General features: G+C 35.6%; 1 protein-coding gene across 1 annotated transcript in view; it reads left to right on the forward strand.

Moving 5' to 3' along the window:
* The window catches only part of Il1rapl1 (interleukin 1 receptor accessory protein like 1), a 625,637-nt gene that overhangs the window by 598,950 nt on the left and 7,176 nt on the right, over nucleotides 1-19,511 (forward strand). The window contains exon 8 of the mRNA XM_050124922.1: nucleotides 10,671-10,814. Within this exon, the coding sequence (XP_049980879.1) occupies nucleotides 10,671-10,814 (144 nt within the window). The remainder of the gene's footprint in view (nucleotides 1-10,670; nucleotides 10,815-19,511) is intronic.

Consider the following 19,511-nt stretch of genomic DNA (forward strand, 5'->3'; position numbering starts at 1 on the left):
AGAAAAATATCATATGTACTCACTCATACGTGGCTTTTAGACATAAAGCACAAAAAGCAGCCTACAAATAACAATCCCAGAGAACCTAGACAACAATGAGGACCCTCAGAGAGACATATATGGATCTAATCTACATGAGAAGTAGAAAAAGACAAGATCTCTTGAGTACACTGGCAGCATGGGAACCATGAGATAGGGTTGAAGGGGAGGAGAGAGGAAGGAAAGGGAGGAGAGAAAAATGTAGAGCTCAATAAAATCAACAAAAAATATACTCTGTCTGAAAACACAGGTTATTACCACATCGCAGAAAAGTAAATTGCAGGCATTGTGACTAATTCTTAATTGTGACTCTCTTAAATTACCAAGAGTGTTTTTATAGCCAAAGAATAATTATCAAATTTACAAAAATTCAAAAAATAATGAAAGACTACTGTCTCTTATATGGTTTCTCTACAGTCTAATCACAGACATTGTCTCAAAAGATACTCTTTCCACCACATGTTCAGTATAAGAATATGCCTTGCGTTTAGATGTCCAGTGTCCCTAGTGTCCATTAACCTGAGATGGTTCCTTAGTTTTGTCTTTCATCAATACTGGTATTTTCTGAAGAGTAGTGACAAGCGGAGTTTTATTCTTGTGCTGTCCTTCAGTCTAGACTGGCCTGACAACGCCTCATATTTCAAATTCTTATCCATTTCTAGCCACCATCAATGGTGTGTGTCTTCTCAGGGTATTATACCAGAGACCACTTTATATTATTCCTGGCATTGTTAACTTAATGTCACTTTTGAAAGATGATGCTTATTTTTCCTTTTAAATAATGAGTAGGAAGGTACCTCATAATTTTAACATCTATGGATGACTCCTACCTAAATCAATTGTTATTGTGGTGGTGGAGGGAAACGAGGATTTCTATGTCATTTCTTTTTTATTCACTAGTTAGCACTCTACTTTTAAAATTTATTTTTAAGAGAATTGTACTTTACATTTTAATCCCAGTTCCTTTTTCTTCCTGTCCTCCCATTTCTCCTACCACTTCCTCTCCACCACCACCACCACCCCCATCCACTCTTCAGAGAGGGTGAGGCTTCCCATGGGAAGTCAACAAAGTTAGTCACATCACATAAGGCAGGATCAAGCTCCCCACCCCACCCCGTATATAGGCTGAGCAAGACATCCCTCTATAGCAAATGGGTTCCAAAGAGCCAGATCATGTACTAGGGACGAATACTGGTTCCACACCAGTGGCCCCACAAACTGCACAAGTCACACAACTGTCATCCACATTCAGAGGGCCTAGTTTGGTTTATGCTTGTTCCTCAGCTGTCAATCCGTGGTCAGTGAGCTCCCACTACCTCGAGTCAGCTGTTTCTGTGAATATCCCCATCATGGTCTTTGCCTTTTTGCTCATAATATCGTTTCTTCCTCTCTATGACTGAATTATAGGAGATCGGCCCAGTGCTTAACTGTGAATCTCTGCAGCTGCTTCCATCAGTTGCTGGATGAGGGTTCTATAATGACAATTAAAATAGTCATCAATCTGATTACAAGGGAAAGGCAGTTTAGGTACCATTTCCACTATTGCTTAGATTCTTAGCTGAGGTCATCCTTGTGGTTTCCTAGGAGTTTCTTTATTGTCTGGTTTCTCACTAAACACAATGGCTCCCTCTTTAAAGTTATCTCTTTCCTTTCTCTCCCTCTCTGTCTTTACCCAACTCGATATTACTAAGGAGATCTTATGTACTTCCCCTTCCCAGGTGATCCATGTATGTCTTTCTTAGGGTTCTCCTTGATTCCTGTCTTCTCTGGGGTTGTGAACTATAGGATGGTCTATCCTTTGTTTTATGTTTAATATCTACTCATGAGTGAGCACATACCATGTTTGTTTCTCTGGGTCTGGATTACCTCATTCAGGATGTTTTTTTTCCTAGTTGATCCATTTGCCTGCCAATTTCAAGATGTCATTGTTTTTACTGATGAATAGTACTCCATTGTGTAAATGTACCACATTTTCTTTATAAATTTTTCGGTTGGGGTATTTAAGTTTTTTCCCAGTTCTGGCTATTACGAATAATGTTGTTATGAACATAGTTGAGCAAATGTCCTTGTGGTATGGGTCTGCATCTTTGGGGTAAATATCCAAGATTGGTATTGTTGGGTCTTGAGGTAGATTGATTCCCAATTTTCTAAGGAACTACCATCAGGAACAAGACAAGGCTATCCATTCTCTACATATCTATATAACATAGTACTTGAAGTTTTAGCTAGAGCAATAAAACATCAAAAGGAGATCAAGGAGATAAAAATTGGAAAGGAAGAATTTAAATTTTCACTATTTGCAGATGCTATGATAGTTTACATAAAAATTCTACTAGGGAACTCCTACTAGGGAACACCTTCAGTAATGTGGCAGGACACAAAATTAACTCAAAAGTATCAGTAGCCCTCTTATATGCAGATGACAATCAGGCTGAGAAAGAAAACAAAGAAATATCACCCTTCACAATAGCCACAAACAACCTAAAATATCTTGGGGTAACTCTAGCCAAATAAGTGAAAGACCTGTATGACAAGAATTTTAAGTCTTTGAAGAAAAAAATTGAAGAAGATAGCAGAAAATGGAAAAATCTTCCATGCTCTTAGATAGGTAGGATCAACATAGTAAAACTAGCAATCTTACCAAAAGCAATCTACAGATCCAATGCAATCCCCATCACAATCCCAGAATTCTTCACAGACCTTGAAAGAACAATACTCAACTTCATATGGAAAAACAAAAAACTCAGGATAGCCAAAACAGACCTGTACAAGAAAAAAACTTCATCACCATCCCAGACATCAAACTTTACTGTAGAACTATAGTAAGAAAAACTACTTGGTACTGGCATAAAAACAGACAAGTGGACCAATGGGATTGAATAGAAGACTCTGATATTAATCCATACACCTATGAACACCTGATTTATGACAAAGAAGCTAAAAATTATACAATGCGAAAAAAGCATCTTCAACAAATGATGCTGACATAACTGGATGTTGACATGCAGAAGAATGCAAATAGATCCTTACCTGTCCCCATGCACAGAACTCAAGTCCAAATGGATCAAAGATCTCAATATAAATACAGTCACAGTGAACCTCGTAGAAGAGAAAGAGGGAAGTAGCCTTAGCAGTTACTTAATGGAAATCTTTCCCATATTGTTTGGTTATAATTTACACAAACTCATGGATTTCTGTATTGTTCTATCTCTCTGATTATGCATTTTCAACTTCCTTTAAAAGCAGAGCACTTAAGAATAGTCCTTAAGTCCTTCGAGGAAAAAAAAACAAAAAAACAAAAACCATATTCCAAGTGAGGTTTTAGCAAATTTTACTGAGAATGATACATTTTTACTCTAGTTCCTTCTTCATCTTTTTGTGATGGGTTAAAATGTGACAATTAAGTTCCAAGGGCTTCCGGGAGCTTGGTCTAACTAGGCCATAATGATTGGGCTCAAATGCATTGTCTACATTTCCATCCTTGATTGGCAGAAATTAAAAGTTCATTTAATGCTTCCCTTTATAACCTCTTCCCAAAATGTCAAGCTAGACTACTTTAAGGGTGATCTTTCTCCAAATATTTGGTCTCACTGATTTAGCTATTCCATTGAAAATCTAGTTTTTGCTTCAGTTATGATAATTTTCTATGTCTTTCTTTCTTCTGAAAAATAAAAGACTTAAAATTGTTCTCCTTAATAGGAATAAATGCCACCCCCAAACTTTTTCTTGCTATTATACAAGAAGCAATTCATTTTCTTAATATATCATCCCCCTGTCCCACAAAAATGTAACTGCTTCTAAATTGTGCTGATGTATTGTAGAAACTGAGTTGAATATCTTTGTGGGCTGAGCATAATTATCCTCCTGTCAGGAACACATAATTTATACCGTTCAAAATAATAAATATGCATATGAATTTACGTGGATGGATAAATCCTTATAAACCTTAGCTCTTTCGAACACAAGAGTAGTGGGGAGAAATGACATGGAGAATAAAGCTAATGAATAAACTGAGATCATTATAGTGTCTATCACGTGTTTCTCCAACAAACTTGCATTTTACAGCCTATATATCAGAACAGAACATTTCAAAGGATTTTAAATTTAAAAAAAAAAAAAAAACAAATTTTGGAATGAACTGTTTGAGAATAAGCCACCCAAATTCTTCCAATGCACATTCAACAAGCTTCACACACACTTATATGAATATGTATAGAGATCAGAAATGCAAAATAAAAACGCAAAATAAGCTCAAAACCCACTTGAACTTTTATTTTCTTAAAATTTTACTTCTGCAAAGATTTCTAGCGAAAGAGTTCCTAAACACTAACACCAGGTACAGGCCAAAAAAATACATATGTACTTTACTACACCAGGTACTTGCAGCAAGATTAGTGTAAGCCAAGTGCATTTATTATTTGCAATGTAATCCAATATACTAAGAGATGGCATGTGCTTTATTTTAATTAGCTCTTTCTTTTAAAGGGTTGCTTGCACCAACTGTCTTGATAAGAAAAAAAAATTGTAGTCATTGCTCAAAATGCTTGTAGCAAATCTAGTTTTAAATTGAAGCAATTTATTCAGAAAGCAGTCTACTACTGCAGCAATAATCAATGTGTTTTCCCTCAGACCGTACTGGAGCTTTGCAAGGGCTATTGTTAATTGCCTGTAACTAAATGACTGTTGGTGCCCTGAAATGTAACTCTTTGGCATTTGTTCATTTGTTGTGTTTAAGCAAATGCCAGTTTCCCTTAGGTTTTTGCTGAGCAGTTTCGCTTTACAATTTTCAATATTCGTCTTAGTCCCTTAAGGGAGATAGAGTCTTGTCATTTTAAAGAAACGATATTTTCTTTTTAAAAGTCTCGGTTTTCTCTTTCCACTCTCAGAAACTGAGTTGTGCTGAAATGGAATCTTTTTGTTTTTGCGTGCTACCATCACGGACAACCTGGAGTAGTACTGAAAAGCAGGCTCCTTTCAAAAGCAAATGCCATTTGCAAGGACAATCCCATTCGCAGTCACATAGTAATGCAAATATGAAAGACAATAGGAGGCCCAGATAATTTCTCTTAACGATGGCAAAATATAGCCCTTCTGATTTTCTCCTTAACTCATGGATAAGCCATAAAATGTCGGACTCACATGATTATGCATTCGGCTTGTAGCAGGAGTGTACACACTAAATCTAATGCGGCGTTTTCCTGGAAAGCATTTTACAATCTGAAAATTTTATATCAACTTAATAAATAGTAAGCAATCTGTGTACATTTGCAATAGATATGCCTATAGAAGACAGCAATGGAAGAGCAGGCACTACTGTGCCTTGTGAGAAAAAACAGTTTCATTCCTGACCTCCTTCTAAGGATGCTGTAAGAACACCATGTTTTTACACATGGCATAGAGCATATGAAGAGAAATTTGACATATGCTCAAGATTTCGAGTAAAATAGCATGTTGAAAATGTTAAGTTTCTTTGGACCAGTTTTCAGATGTTCTTATTAGTAGTAAATGCCTGCACCTCATGAGAGTTATTCTTGTTCATTACTAAGTTTTAAAACATATGCCATTTTTTATATGTTTGTACATTAAAGTTGTTCAAATGACACAGCTATTTCTGTAATTGCAAAGTTACATCAACCCTATTATATATTTTTATTACATTTCAGACAATATTATTGTCTAAATATAAAGAATATTTAAGGTATTATGTACAACCTCAATTTCTATAAAAATAAATAGTAATATGTTCTCTAGAAATAAAAATAACCTTTGTACAATTTTTTCTTTTACTTTTTCACATTCAGTTCCCGAAAAAAGAAACAATTGTCCCTGAATTTAAAAAAAATAAAAATAAAAAAAAACAAGGAGGGATATATGGGATGGTTTCGAGGGAGGTAAAGGAAGTGAGAAATGTTATAATTATATTATAATCTAAAATTAAAAGCTATAACAGTTTTAAAAGGACCAAAAAAATAGCTGTTTAAAAGTATGTAGAAACCTAAATTATGAACATCACCTAAAGAAAATGAGTCTTTTTTTTAATTGAATTTTTATTGTTTCTAAGGCTATTTGAGTAGATATGGTATTTACACTATATTACAGGCAAGGGCCTAGTGCTATACCTCCAGCTGCAAATGGTAGACTTGGAGGCACTATAGAAAAATCATTCCCTGCCTGGCTACTTATCTACAACAGAACAGCTGTTCTGACTCCAATAGTTCTTAGAGTGTATCCGCACACAGGCCTTGGGTCAGAACGTGTAATTACTTTTCATAAGAAATCAGAATTTTAAAGAATTGAGTTATGATTGGCATAAGATAAAATTCATAGACCTCATGTGATCAGATCAATGAAATTTAGCAAATGCATACACTTCTGCATCTACCCCGAGACAAGATAATAAAATTTTTTTTTCTTTACCCTGCAAAGCTCCCCCTTACCCCTTTCCAATAAACTTTCCCTTCACTTATGCCATAAGAAAATATAGTTTGGGTTCTGTCGCTGTGCATTGTAATAGGCTGTTTTTATACTTGGGTAGAACCATATAGTAAATAGTACTTTGTGTTTGATTTCTTTTACCCAGTATAACCCTATGGGTTTTTGCATGGTGTATGTCTTTAGTTTCTTCTTTTGCTTGCTAAATGCAGTCTATTTATGGGCTGGCACTAGTTTATTCAGCATCTCCTGTTAATGAGATGAGTTGCTTTCAGTTGTGGTTAGTATGGATAAGACTACTCCGAACAGTTTTGCACAAGACTTTCTGAGAATATCCGTATATATCTCTTGGATAACCACATAGGTGTGGAATTGATATTAACATTAAAAACTTTATTAGAAAACTTTCCCAATATAATAGAACAATTATGTTCTCTCAAGACTGGGAATTAAGTATTCTTGATCGAATTTCCATTATTTTCTTATGCAAGAAATTTTAGTTGTAAATTATATGTCGTACTTTAGGGTTTCTATTGCTGTGATTAAACACTGTGACCAAAAGCAACTTGGGGAAAAAAGCGTTTATTTTACTTACATTTCTAGATAACAGTCCTTCAATGAGGGAAGTCATCACATGACTTCAAGCAGGGAAGGAACCTGGAGGCAGGAATTGGTGCTGAGGCCATGGATGGTTGCTGATTACTGGCTTGTTTCCCATGACTTGCTCAACCTGCTCTCTTATAGTATCCAGGATCACCAACCCACAGTGGGATGGTCTTTTGCACGTCAATAACTAATTAAGAAAATGACCTTCAGGCTTAACTACAGCCCGATCTTATGGAGGGAAATTCTCAATTGAGGCTCTTTCCTCTCTGATGATATTAGCTTGTGTTCAGCTGACATAAAACTAGCCAGCATGAAGTATAAAAAAAAAAAAAAAAAAAAAAAAAAAAAAAAAAAAAAAAACAAGACCTTAAAAAAAGCTGCGATGTGGACTAGGAATGTGTTTCAGTGATAGAGCATTGACCTAGCATGAGGTCCTGGGTTTGAGGATTGGACCTTGAACCACAAACTGGTCATGATCTAAATTATTATGTTTTCTTGATGTCCAGTGTATTTTAAATCGGGATGTTCTGATATCTTGTTCATCCTGTGGACATATATTCTTTTATTCAGGTTTCTCTTGTGGTGAAATTCAACTGTCATTCTGAGAGAACGAAGGCCCAAAGCACTCCACAGTATTATTTACCCGCTTAGTCTTTCTGTGCACACAGTGAGAAAGAAACACTGTTCTGAATAACATTTTGTATTTTGTTCCTGGCACTTTTGCAGCAGTCTCTTCTGTAGCTCTTTACAATGTTAAAGAGATAAAACTTGTGAAATTATTTTTCATTATTTCATATTAGTTTGTTTTGCCTCTGAAATATTTAATTTCTTATTTTACTTTAGTCTATCTTAAATTCAGAGTCAGATATTTTTAGTAAAATATTTTCCTCAGACTCTCATTTAATTTTACCAAGTATAAAAATACACTTGGTTAAATATGCATTTACTTTATTCAACTGTTACATTAGGAATAAAAAACTAGATAATGAGAAATGTGACAGATTGGTTTTCTTAATTGTTATAGGAAAAACGTTATCACATACAAGCATGCACACATACACAAAAATATTCTCTCTGTCACACACACACACACTCTCTCTCTTGTGAAAAAATGATGATACTTTCAAAATTATTTTTTCTGCACTGTCTCATTCCTGTTATTATTTTACCCTATTTATGAGAATTTAGAAGAGAACTTGTTACCTAGTAATATTTATTATCACAAGTCATGAATTGTTTTAATGTTCTTAATCTGAGCTTTTATTGACCGTGCTATAAACTATATAACCTACTCCTTCGCAGTTTCCCAACTACAGAATCCAGAACATTATTTTAGTATTTTAATTTAAGGCACGACTGGATGTTATGTGACGCTATTCCTGGGGAGATGTGAACAAATGTCTAGTTACTCCAGGTAGGATACTGATGACAGGCCAAAATAAGGACACTACCAGAGATTAATGTGGGGAACCATGAGTTTTCTTAGTGTTACTTACAGGCATAGAAAAAAACTCAAATGACAGCAGCACTAGGAAAGCCCGTCCCAGCATGAGGGATAGCTCATGAATATGGGCAACCCAAAGCGCACTCCACAGCCTGCAGGCAGCACAACAGGTTGGAGAGTGTGCTCTCCCAATGACTCAGTCTGAACCTCTTTCAGCTAGCTTGGCTCTTTCTGCTTCTTCCAGGCAGCTGGTCTGGTCTCAGAGTCTCCGCAGCTGAGTTCGTCTGATAGTGACTCTTAGAGGTCTTCATTGCTTACTCTTGTCAGAAAAGGCCTATCAAAACTGGTTTGAGTTGTTTCCTTCCTAAGCTACAGAGGGGAATGTTCTACTTCCCTAAAATATCCTGTTGCTTCATCTCTACTTTAACATCCTCTATGTTCCTGCGCTTCCTTCCAAGATGTAAGGTTTCCATCTGGGACAAAACTGCTACACATACCACTAAATTTACTGAATATCATTTTTCATGTTTCACTTCAGGGAACATCAGCCACCCAACAGTAATAACATTTAGACAATGATAATCAAATGACATTATGCATACACAGGCACTTAGGCAGAGGGAGTTTCAATATATGTGCATGGATACTTATTATTTACATACCAGCAACCTCAATCTTGTTACAATCTTCATAAGACCTAAAGAAGAAAAGGTAGCCACATTAATCTCTTCTATTCAAATTTTTTTCTGATCATTTTTGCTATAATATCAACATTCAGTATGATAAAGGAGAGCTTGTCTGATTCATGATCACTAAAAACTCAGAGAGAGAAACTGGGGTTCAACCCAAAGGCCAGAAAAGCAAAACAGCCCGCCATCAGTTCTTACTTCTATCTTAGTCTAAAATGGTGATCCAGTTTCCAAGGATCTCAGAATGAGACCTGAGACTGAGAGCTGTCTCATCCTGCGTTATAATCCTCTCTGGGACTGGGATTAAAAGCATGCACCACTGGGATTAAAGGCATGCACCGCCCAGTTTCTATGGCAAGTAGTGTGGCTTCTGAGATTAAAGGTGTGGGTTATCACTGCCTGTTGTGTAAGGCTGCCCAGTGGGGCTGTTTTACTCTCTGGTCTTCAGGCAAAGCTTATTTATTAAAATACAAATGAAATGCCACCACACTTGTATGCAGCAAATGTCAAAAAGTTCCTCATTTAGACATGTCTATAGTAACATGTCTAGCATATTATAAGGGAAAGTAAATTAAAATAAGAAAAAAATGTAGTTTCTTAATTTAAAAAAGGTTTCCAGCATATTTTCCTGTGCTATCTCCTAGGAGGCCTACATTTTAAATCCAGTTAACCTTTCTACCTTCAGGATTATGCTAACACAGCTGGACAGTACTCTTTTCAGAAAAATGGACATGATAAGTCATTACTTCTTGCAGGGGAGAGAGCAGATAGCATTCCTCAGGTAGCCTGCCAACACTATGTGGTAGTGTACATGTCCTCTAGGAACTACGCTATTTGGCCCCTTTTTTTTTTTTTTTTAATCTTCAATCCAACTCCCTAGTAACAGCTCAGGTAAAAAAATGATCAAGATTCATATGCAGATGATTATAAAGCTGTCTTGTCTTTAAAAAATATTTTTTATCAATTCCAAACACGTAGTTCACAGGACCTCCTCAAACAATATGTGTACATGTAAAAGTTGTTGCACTGAGGCCAACCCAATATTGTAGTTTTCAATTAGATATTTACAGTATTTTCAGTCCAGGTGCAATGTGTCAACCAAGTTCATTTTTAGCAAAGCAGTGTTACTAAGCAACGCTATCACATATCACTTTATCTAATTACCACGGTAACAGAATTGAAAATTAAGGATGGATTAAATCCTCACACAAGAGAAGTATGTTGGTACATGCCCATGATCCCAGAACTTGAGAGACTGTATCAGGTGGGTCACAACTTCAAAGCCAGCCCAGGATACACAATTAGAAGCAATTTTAAGAAAATGAAAAAAAAATGTCATAGAAAAGGAGATGAGTTTGTTCTAACACATCTGGAGTCATTTGCAAAAACATGAAACTAAATAGAATTCCTTGTTTTTTTTTTATGTGATTATGTAATTCTCCCTTGCTCTCTTCCTCTAGAGTTAATGTACACCGTTGAACTTGCTGGAGGGCTTGGTGCTATTCTCTTGCTGCTTGTTTGTTTGGTGACCATCTATAAATGTTACAAGATAGAAATCATGCTGTTCTACAGGAATCATTTTGGAGCTGAGGAGCTGGATGGAGGTAAGACGATTTCCCTGCTCCATTGTTCCTTAGAAATATATTTGTTTGTTCCAGCAAAAGAAAGTTATGCACATCTTTGTAAAATCATTTTATGTTTAGAAATATGTATAGCAATTTAAAACCAATAGGTAGTTTTATCTGCAACTTGTCTAGTAACATCTACTCTTTTTAGAATTGTATTCCAAACAGCACTTACAAATTACAGACACTGATTGCAATGCCATTGGCATGTTCATTTTCTCTCACCTTATAATCAGTACTGAAAGGCCAGATTTACTTTTCTATAGGTAAGGTGTCTTTCTTTTAATTGTCCTCCCTAGTCGAGTAGGTTGAAGTGAATTTCAATGTGTTCTTGTTTAGACTGATAACTGTTTTATTAAACTCTACTGACTATTTTAGCATTCTTCTAAGAGGTTCTTCAGTTCGGTCCATCTCTCTATTTTTAGAGGCTATCATTCCAAGGGTAAACCAACAGAAGAAGTACAAAGCCACATTGTTTATATAATAACACATCTAACATTTTTGCTCGCACTGAGCAAGTAAACATCGTTTTTATAGAAACAGTAATTATCATTCACCTCTGGCCAGGCAAGAATATGTGTACATTCTAAAAAGAAATTAAGGTTCATAAAACTGACCTCTCAACACCATTCATTAGTGAACTTAAAGGTCGTTTGTATTCCTTTGAGGTCATTTGGAAAACATAAGTTAAACTTGCAAAATAGCACTTGCAAAGTGAAAATGAATAGTGGAAATGATTAAGGCTTCTCGGCTATGTTGAGAAGCATTTTGCTTTGTCAGTTTTGCACTGAACTGTGCAAAAGAAAATGAAACCTTGTCCCTGTTACCATACCTCAAGGATCTCTGGAGCAGTCCATAGGCAGAGATGGCAGCTGTCAAGCTTATAAAAAGGAGCACTTTATTGACATTGCCAACGCTCCTCTCCATTTACACTTCTCCTGTTGCTACTAAGGTGAAAGCCAGACTGCCAAAGCACTATTGTTTGGGGGAGTTTCTTAAAGCCATGAAAAAACTGTCACTATGAGAGCACCAATCTGTATGCCAGGCATCTGAAACTCATCCCTACTAAGCCTCATAAAAGTTACAAGTTCATTATTATAATCCCCTCTTTATTTAATAAGGTAAGTGAGGCTCTCAGAAGTTAAATAGTTTCTTCAAAATGATAATCCAAGTATACTGTAAGTGGCCAAGTAAATCTACTTCTCCAAATCTTTTATTTTTGAAATTTAATATACTCAGCGTAATCTGAAGGCATGTTACTGTTTGTGCAATTAGAAGTAGATGATATTTTAAAAAGCAGTTATCTACAGAAGTTTCACATTATCTATTAACATTACTTTAAATATAAAGTTTATTTTTGTTTAGAATGATATGAACGATTTTACCCAAACCATCAATTTCTAGTGCAGCCTTTAGCTGTCATTTTTCTCAATGTAGAAAATGACAGAATTGAATAAAAAATCAGAACCATATTCAGTTGAATTTCTGCAATTTGAAATTTGTTTTGAGAATCCTTGCTACTTACCTACCCTGAAGTGGATTACTAGTATAAATCTAATGGATTTTGGTGTTGTTCTGGAGGTATTTGGGTCCTTGGTTTGTTTGTTTGTTTGTTTTTTGCATTGTTTAGGTGATTAGACAGTGCAAAGAAACAGTAGCAAACAATATTTTATCATGTTAAATAATCTCTCAGAAACCTAATTTAGTTTATAAATGCCCTAAGATTTGTCAAAGCCTGTCCTTCAGGCCATCTTGAGCATAATCATGGATATAAGTACTAGGGCTTTCTTTGAGATGCTTCTGTGAATGCAATAAGCCCAAAGAAAGCCAAAGAAATAAACTTAATTATCATGTGGGTAAGATTAATGTACACGTAATATTGCTAAAGAGAAAAAGAAATCAAAGACTGCTAAGGCGGAGAGTATTCAAATGATTTTATGAGAAGGAATTCATACTGCAAAGTGTAAAGATCCTCCCAGTGCTAAAACAGACCTGCTCCTGCTGATTTGGTGACCAGGAGCCCATCCTTAAATAATGCACCTTACTACAAAGGACCTGACTCCTACAACTTCCAAAATCATTGTTTTATAGGAAATCTTTTACAGTAATAATAAGAATGTAACCAGTTTGGTGCTGGAGAGATGGCTCAGTGGTTGAGAGTACTAGCTGCTCTTGCAGAGGACCCAGGTTGAGTACCCAGCAATTGCCTGGTGGCTTCTGGACAAAATGGACATAAATCCTTACTCTTACAGATTCATCCCGAAACAGTAGGTGCTTCTATCATGGCCTTCCTCTCCCTAATGACCAGAAATCCCTTTCTTAGAAGCCAATACAATGTCCTAACGTTAGGGACATTCCCTTATGTCTTAAATAATTGCCTGATCTTCTAAAGGTGGCAATTGTTTTGGAAAATATCCAATCCCTGTCTTTCTAGCTACCCACAGTCTTATTCCTGTGCCAAGGATGATCATTATTAACTGAAATGCCTGGTCTTTCAGCAGTTTTTAACTTTTAAAAAATGCACAATTTAATGATCAAAGGTGAGCTCATTTCTATCTTTCTTCCTTCCTTCCTTCCTTCCTTCCTTTCCTTCTTTTCTTTTTAGCCATTTTATCAGTATATTGATTCTAAGAAGTATTTTTTTAATAGTTGAAAGTAACAATAGGTAAAGAGTATAAAGGAGAATGTGGAAATAAAAATTAGCTGATAGGTGACTGGTACATAGTTCACTGGTAGAACACATATCTGGCTCACATGAGGTACTGGATTCCAACTCAATCACCAAAGGAAAACGGTTTTCCCAGCCTTTTTTAGAGACAGTCTAATGCATTGGCACGACAATAACACAGTCATTGAGTAACAAATGCTCGATGGATTGAATCATTTTGACTTTGCAGCACACAACTAGAAAGAATTTTAAGCCAAGTCTCACCAATTCCCGTCTCAAAAATTGTACCCAATGGACCAGATTGGGAAATGGAGAATTTAGCACCAGGAAACCATTCAACCAGTTTTTTTTCAAGTCATTACAGTCGATATTTTCTGACTCTACGAGTCCTATATCACAAAGAATCTGATATAGAATGATTATGTTGTTGTTTTCAGAATATAACATGTTCATGCATTGCTTTCTTCATTTGTCCCAAGTCAACTATTCAACCATTTACCTAAATAACAAATTATTTTGTTATCTGAGTTCAAACCTTGCCACTTCTTTTTTTTTTAAACTTCATCACTTCTAACTTTTTGGATCATATTTATTGTACTATTATCAGCTGTGCTTATAAACACATAATTCTTAAATCTCAATATCCTAAATACAGTTCTGTTGTTTTCATGTTATTTTTTATTATATGTTGACTATTTCTGCCAGGTTAAACACCAATCCTGGCTTTTACATTAGCTGTCTTTTATGCTCACTCTGTGTCATTCCTTCTATTTCTCAGTTCCTCTTGGTACCCTCTACCTTGATGACCACAATTTCCCCTAAATTATCATCAGCCAATATATTAACTAGCCTAAAGCAATGTACCTATGCATCATTCTGAGGATATTTCATCTAAATTAGGTATCTATAGAGGTTAAAGTCTAGAGGACTAATCTAAACTAAACTAAAGTCTAGTTTAACTAATCTCCCACCATAATTATTATACATTAAAATGAAATTTTACAGAAATTCTATTATATGTACATTTTTAAAAAAATAATATATGCTGAGCCTGGTGGTGCATGCCTTTAGCCTCAGCACTTGGGAGGAAGAAGCCAGCAGATCTCTCTGAGTTGGAGATGAGTTAGTTGTTATACATAGTGAGTTCCAAACAAACCACAGATACACAGTGGGAGCCGGCCTCAAAAAAAAAATAAAGAAAGAAACAAAAAAAAATTAATACTGGAAATAAGTGTATGTTGGGTGTGTATATGTGTGCTCCAAAGGAAAGAAAAGTTTTCAAGAAATTTTCTCTTGAAGCTATATGACATCATTCCAAAGATAGGAACTTGAAGGGATGGGACCACTTGTTTGTCCCAGCTGCCTAGAACCAAAACAATCACACAGAAACTATATTAATTTAAACATTGCTTGGCCCATTAGCTTTAGCTTCTTATTGGCTAACTCTTTTTTAATTTAACTCATTTCTATTAATCTGTATATCACCACGTGGCAGTGGCTTACGGACAAAGATTCATATGTCTCACTCTGGCGGCTCCATGGTGTCTCTCAAACTCCACCTTTCTTTCTCCCAGCATTTAGTCCAGTCTTCCCCACCTACCTAAGTTCTGTCCTATCAACAGGCCATGGCAGTTTCTTTATTCATTAATGGTAATTACAGCACACAGAGGGGACTCCCACATCAGGAACTAAAGATTCAGCTGCTGACATCCAAACATTCTTTTCTGGGTCACAGGAACATAGTCGAGTTTAGTCTAGAGTTCTCCAAGAACATTGACCCTGATAGATACTTGTAAGGATGGGTATATATTCAAAATGTGTTGTCATCCATGTGCCTTGATTATAATGGATTTCAAAGGTTATATATTTAATAAAAATCAACTAATTTTAAGCAATTGAACCTGACTTTTTAACTTTTCTTAAGCTAATTTGTAAAGCACCTACTTTTGATCTGATTTAAAAGGCATTTTAAATGTTTGAGGTAGTTGCCTCTAGAACAGTGCCATATTCGAATTAAACAGCTGAACATCATAGGGGAGAGCTAGTATCTCCAAAGGAGAAATTATACCAACAATATCTTAGTCTATACTAAACTAATTTAGAAAGAAAAACTTAAAAACAACAGTCTTCTTTGTTTTTGCATGCCTTTCCTGGTGTTTCTTTTCCAGGTTTATTTAAAAACAGTCGACTGTCTTTTGTTTATTTTTCACAGAGCACAAAGTGTTTATCTCGTATCCCTCTTCCTGAGAAGTATATAGGTCATGATTATTCATAATCATAGCAGCTCAAGTTTAAAAACATTATAATAACCAATACAATTTATATTTTGAAGATAAAGACAGAGATCTAGTTTGATAATTAGTGTGTTAGACACATGAGTTAGAACAACTTTTTAAAATATCTACCCTATGTTCAGAAAATATGAGCCATTGTTCCTTGTCTACAAAACAAATTGGCGTCTATGTAATCTTAGGCCATACATACTAATTTTCTTTCTCCTTGAACTACAAGTTCTTTCCTTATTTGCAGATTCAGTAATTAGGGTCTTCATGGACATCAGTAAACACTGTGTCTCTGTTTATCATTTAGAAATCCTATGAATCTGGCCTTTTGTTTTCATTATGTCTCCCTGTTAGTGGTGATGAGTTAAGTTGCAGACACAGTTTTTGAATTCCAAGGAGAAACAAAAAGTTATTTTGGGAATATGACCTGTTCAAAATCAGAACGGTGTGTCAATCCCTCTTAACTCGCACCCAGTGCTCCCTGGTAATAGTTTCCTACCATTTTCCTTCTTGCAATTACCTCTTCCATAGGAGATAAGAACAAATGCCTATTCATCGACACAGGGCACTGCAGACAAATAAATAAAACAATTCCATCGAAATCCAACTTGGTCAACCAATGAGTTTTTGAAGGACTGGTTTAAAGAGCATGGCTGAGGAGTTTCTCACCGGAGTATAGGTGATCCCCAAACAACTGTATCACGACAAAATCCCACTCCATCATGGATAATGTCCCTATGTAAACTGCATCATTGAGTCCTACTTTCTGTTAACCTTTCTGTTCTTGCACATGTGTGTGCGCACGCACACACACACACACAAATAGCTACCACCACTAATGACAACAATAACAAATAACAAAAGCAAAACAAACAAACAAGCAAAGCCTAGTATCTCCCTTGATCACTTGTTGATTTTAAGAAGTGAGGGTAGGATCCTTCCCTGGCTGCAATCCCAAGTGAGTATCATGTGACTTCCCACCTCCTTCTAACTAGAGAGTTCCAAAAGCCCCCTTGCCATTATACAGACCTAGACATGGCTGTACTGTTTTGCTTATTTTTTTTGACATGACTAACTGTCCAAAACAATCACTACTCCAAAACTGCAGATGTGATGATTATGTTGTACCCCAAGTAAAAAGCCATGCTACAACAACGCTTAAGACTTTTAACAACTATTCTAGCTGCTGCTTTCTAAAGGCTGCAAAGGAAGGAAATTAATGCTTCTTTAATGACTCTAAAGCCAGGTAATTTCTTTCATATATTGTATATAATTAGGATATATTTACTACTAAACAGATTCAAGAAGTTTCTGTTTTATTGCCCTTTTTCCCAGTTCTGGAGACCAAACCTAAAACTTTGTACATGCTAGACAAGGGCCCTACCACTGTGAAATGTATTAATCTCCATGGTGTTCTTTCAAAAACTAAGAAATAAAATCTCAAATGATTCAGAGTTTATGGAACTCAGAAGTTCAGCTCAGTTGCTTTTGTTTTTGTCATATCAGACCCTAACTATTTTATTTTTATTTTTAATTTACCTTTGTATGTATATGAGTGTAAATATCGGTGCACATGGAATATGTATACATTTGGAGATCTGGACAGACTTGTGCGTCGGTCCTTTCTTTCCACATTGTTTGAGTTAGGATATCTTGTGTTTTCCTGGCATATGAAAGCTAGCTGGCCTGGAATTTTCCAGGAGACTTTTTGTCTCAGCCTCCCATCAACCCAGAAGAGACAGGGGATTCTGTACAGATGTTGCTGCTATTGTGTTTGGATTATATGTGGTTTCTGGGGATTCAGTCTCAGGCCCACATACTTGCATAGAATATGCTTTCAACCTCTGAGCCATGTACCCAGGACAATATTTTAATTATTGCCAAATTATGATGCTTATAATCTTAACACCCAGTAGGCTAATGTACAAGAATGACAAATTTGATGCGAGCTATTCTTCCAGAGATTCCCAGTTCAATTCCCGGTATCCACATGGTGGTTCACAATCATCTGTTACTCCAGTTCCATGGGATCTTATATCTTCTTTTGACCTCCATGGATCCCAGGGGACCAGCACACATACATGCAGGCAAAACACTCATACACATAAAACAAATAAACCTAAAAGAGAAAATAAGACTGGAGAGATGCCTCAGCAATTAAGAGCACTGACTGTTCTTCCAGAGAACAGTGACTGCTCTTCCAAAAGACCTGGATTTGACTCCCAGCACTGACATGCTTGCTCAAGGCCATCTGTAACTCCATGTCCAGGGAACCCAACTTCCTCACACAGACATATATGCAGACAAAACACCAATGCACATAAAATAATTTAAGAAAAAAATGAAAAAATTAAAAAGTCTGAAAAAATGCTGAATGGAAAAATAAGTAGACTGTCAATGTTATAAAAAGACAAAGGAGCTTTTTTCTGAAAATATAATTTACAGAGACTTCCATAACAGAATTGAAATTAAAAGTTTTTAGGTAGAGCATTTGGCTAACTTTCTATTTTAATCTTAAATATCACCAAAAATTTGAAAAAAAATTAACAGATATTCAATAAGCAAAGAAGTCAAAACATTAAGATGATAATTTAATAATTTACTGTGTATTTATTCTGACATTATTTATAAAGTCCTATAGTTTTTTAACACGAAAATGTACACTTTAGAAATGTGAGCCTGTATAGGAAAACAAAGCATCTTCTTAGACCAAAGGAAGAAATGTGACTCAAATTCTATCAGTGACAATGTCTAATGATAAGCTTTTTGAGCTATCTCATTCCTAAATGTCCATCATTGAGTTCCCCGGTTTTATTTTTGTAACCCATTTGGCAAATGATGGGCTCTGTCACTCACTAGTCAGTTTCATTTATGTGATTTATAAATATTTGAGAGTAATAAAAAAGGCAGCTGTCAATAACATCTAACATCTACTCAATAGCTATTTAAAGGTTAAAAACTATCCAAGACCCAGCTATCAATCTCAAACCATTTCCTTCTCAGTATATCTCTTTTCTAACCCAGATTCACTTAGTGTACTATGTTCATCTAGAAAATATTTTTTTTAAGATGTGTTATTCTGAAATCAAAATCCATGCAATCCTCTTACATATTATTGAAACTAATATCCTCTTATGAATTAAAGAAGAGATGCTTTTGTCAACACCCTAAACATTTTGATTTCTGATATGTTTTCAGTTTTGCTTTATCTCATGAAGATTTCATAATGATATTTGAATATAGTTAGTGTTGGTTGTTTGGTTTGGTTTGTTTTTTGTTTCTTGAGATAGTACTCATAGTGTTATACATAGGCTGATCTGAAACTCTTGGCCTCAAATGGTCTTCTTCAGCCTTCCAAATTCTTATAGTTTAGCGGCATTGAGAATGAACCACAGTGTACAATAAACCCACGCTGGCAGTTTATTGATAGGGTTTGAAAAGAGGGGTGCTCGTGCAGGCCTTCCTTAGAAATGGAAGTGGCATCACTTTCACGTTACTGCTCAGGAGACAGGTGGTTGATTGCTAAGGGCAGTCAACAGTAAAGAATTGTACTGAAATCTGTGCTGCGAGTCTCTTTTTTTTTTGTTTTGAGTTTGGGGATGTGGGTATCTCTGCGATGTTGTTGTTTCTTTTTTTTTTTTTTTTTCCCATGTGCAGTACTTCTTTTTTTTTTTTTTTTTTTTTTTTTTTTTTTTTTTTTTTTTTTTTTACTTTTTTTTTTTTTTT

This window comes from Alexandromys fortis, unplaced genomic scaffold (genome assembly GCF_014885135.2).
Source record: "Alexandromys fortis isolate MF-2015 unplaced genomic scaffold, M_Fortis_MF-2015_v1.1 scaffold_226, whole genome shotgun sequence".
NCBI classification, from domain to species: domain Eukaryota; kingdom Metazoa; phylum Chordata; class Mammalia; order Rodentia; family Cricetidae; genus Alexandromys; species Alexandromys fortis.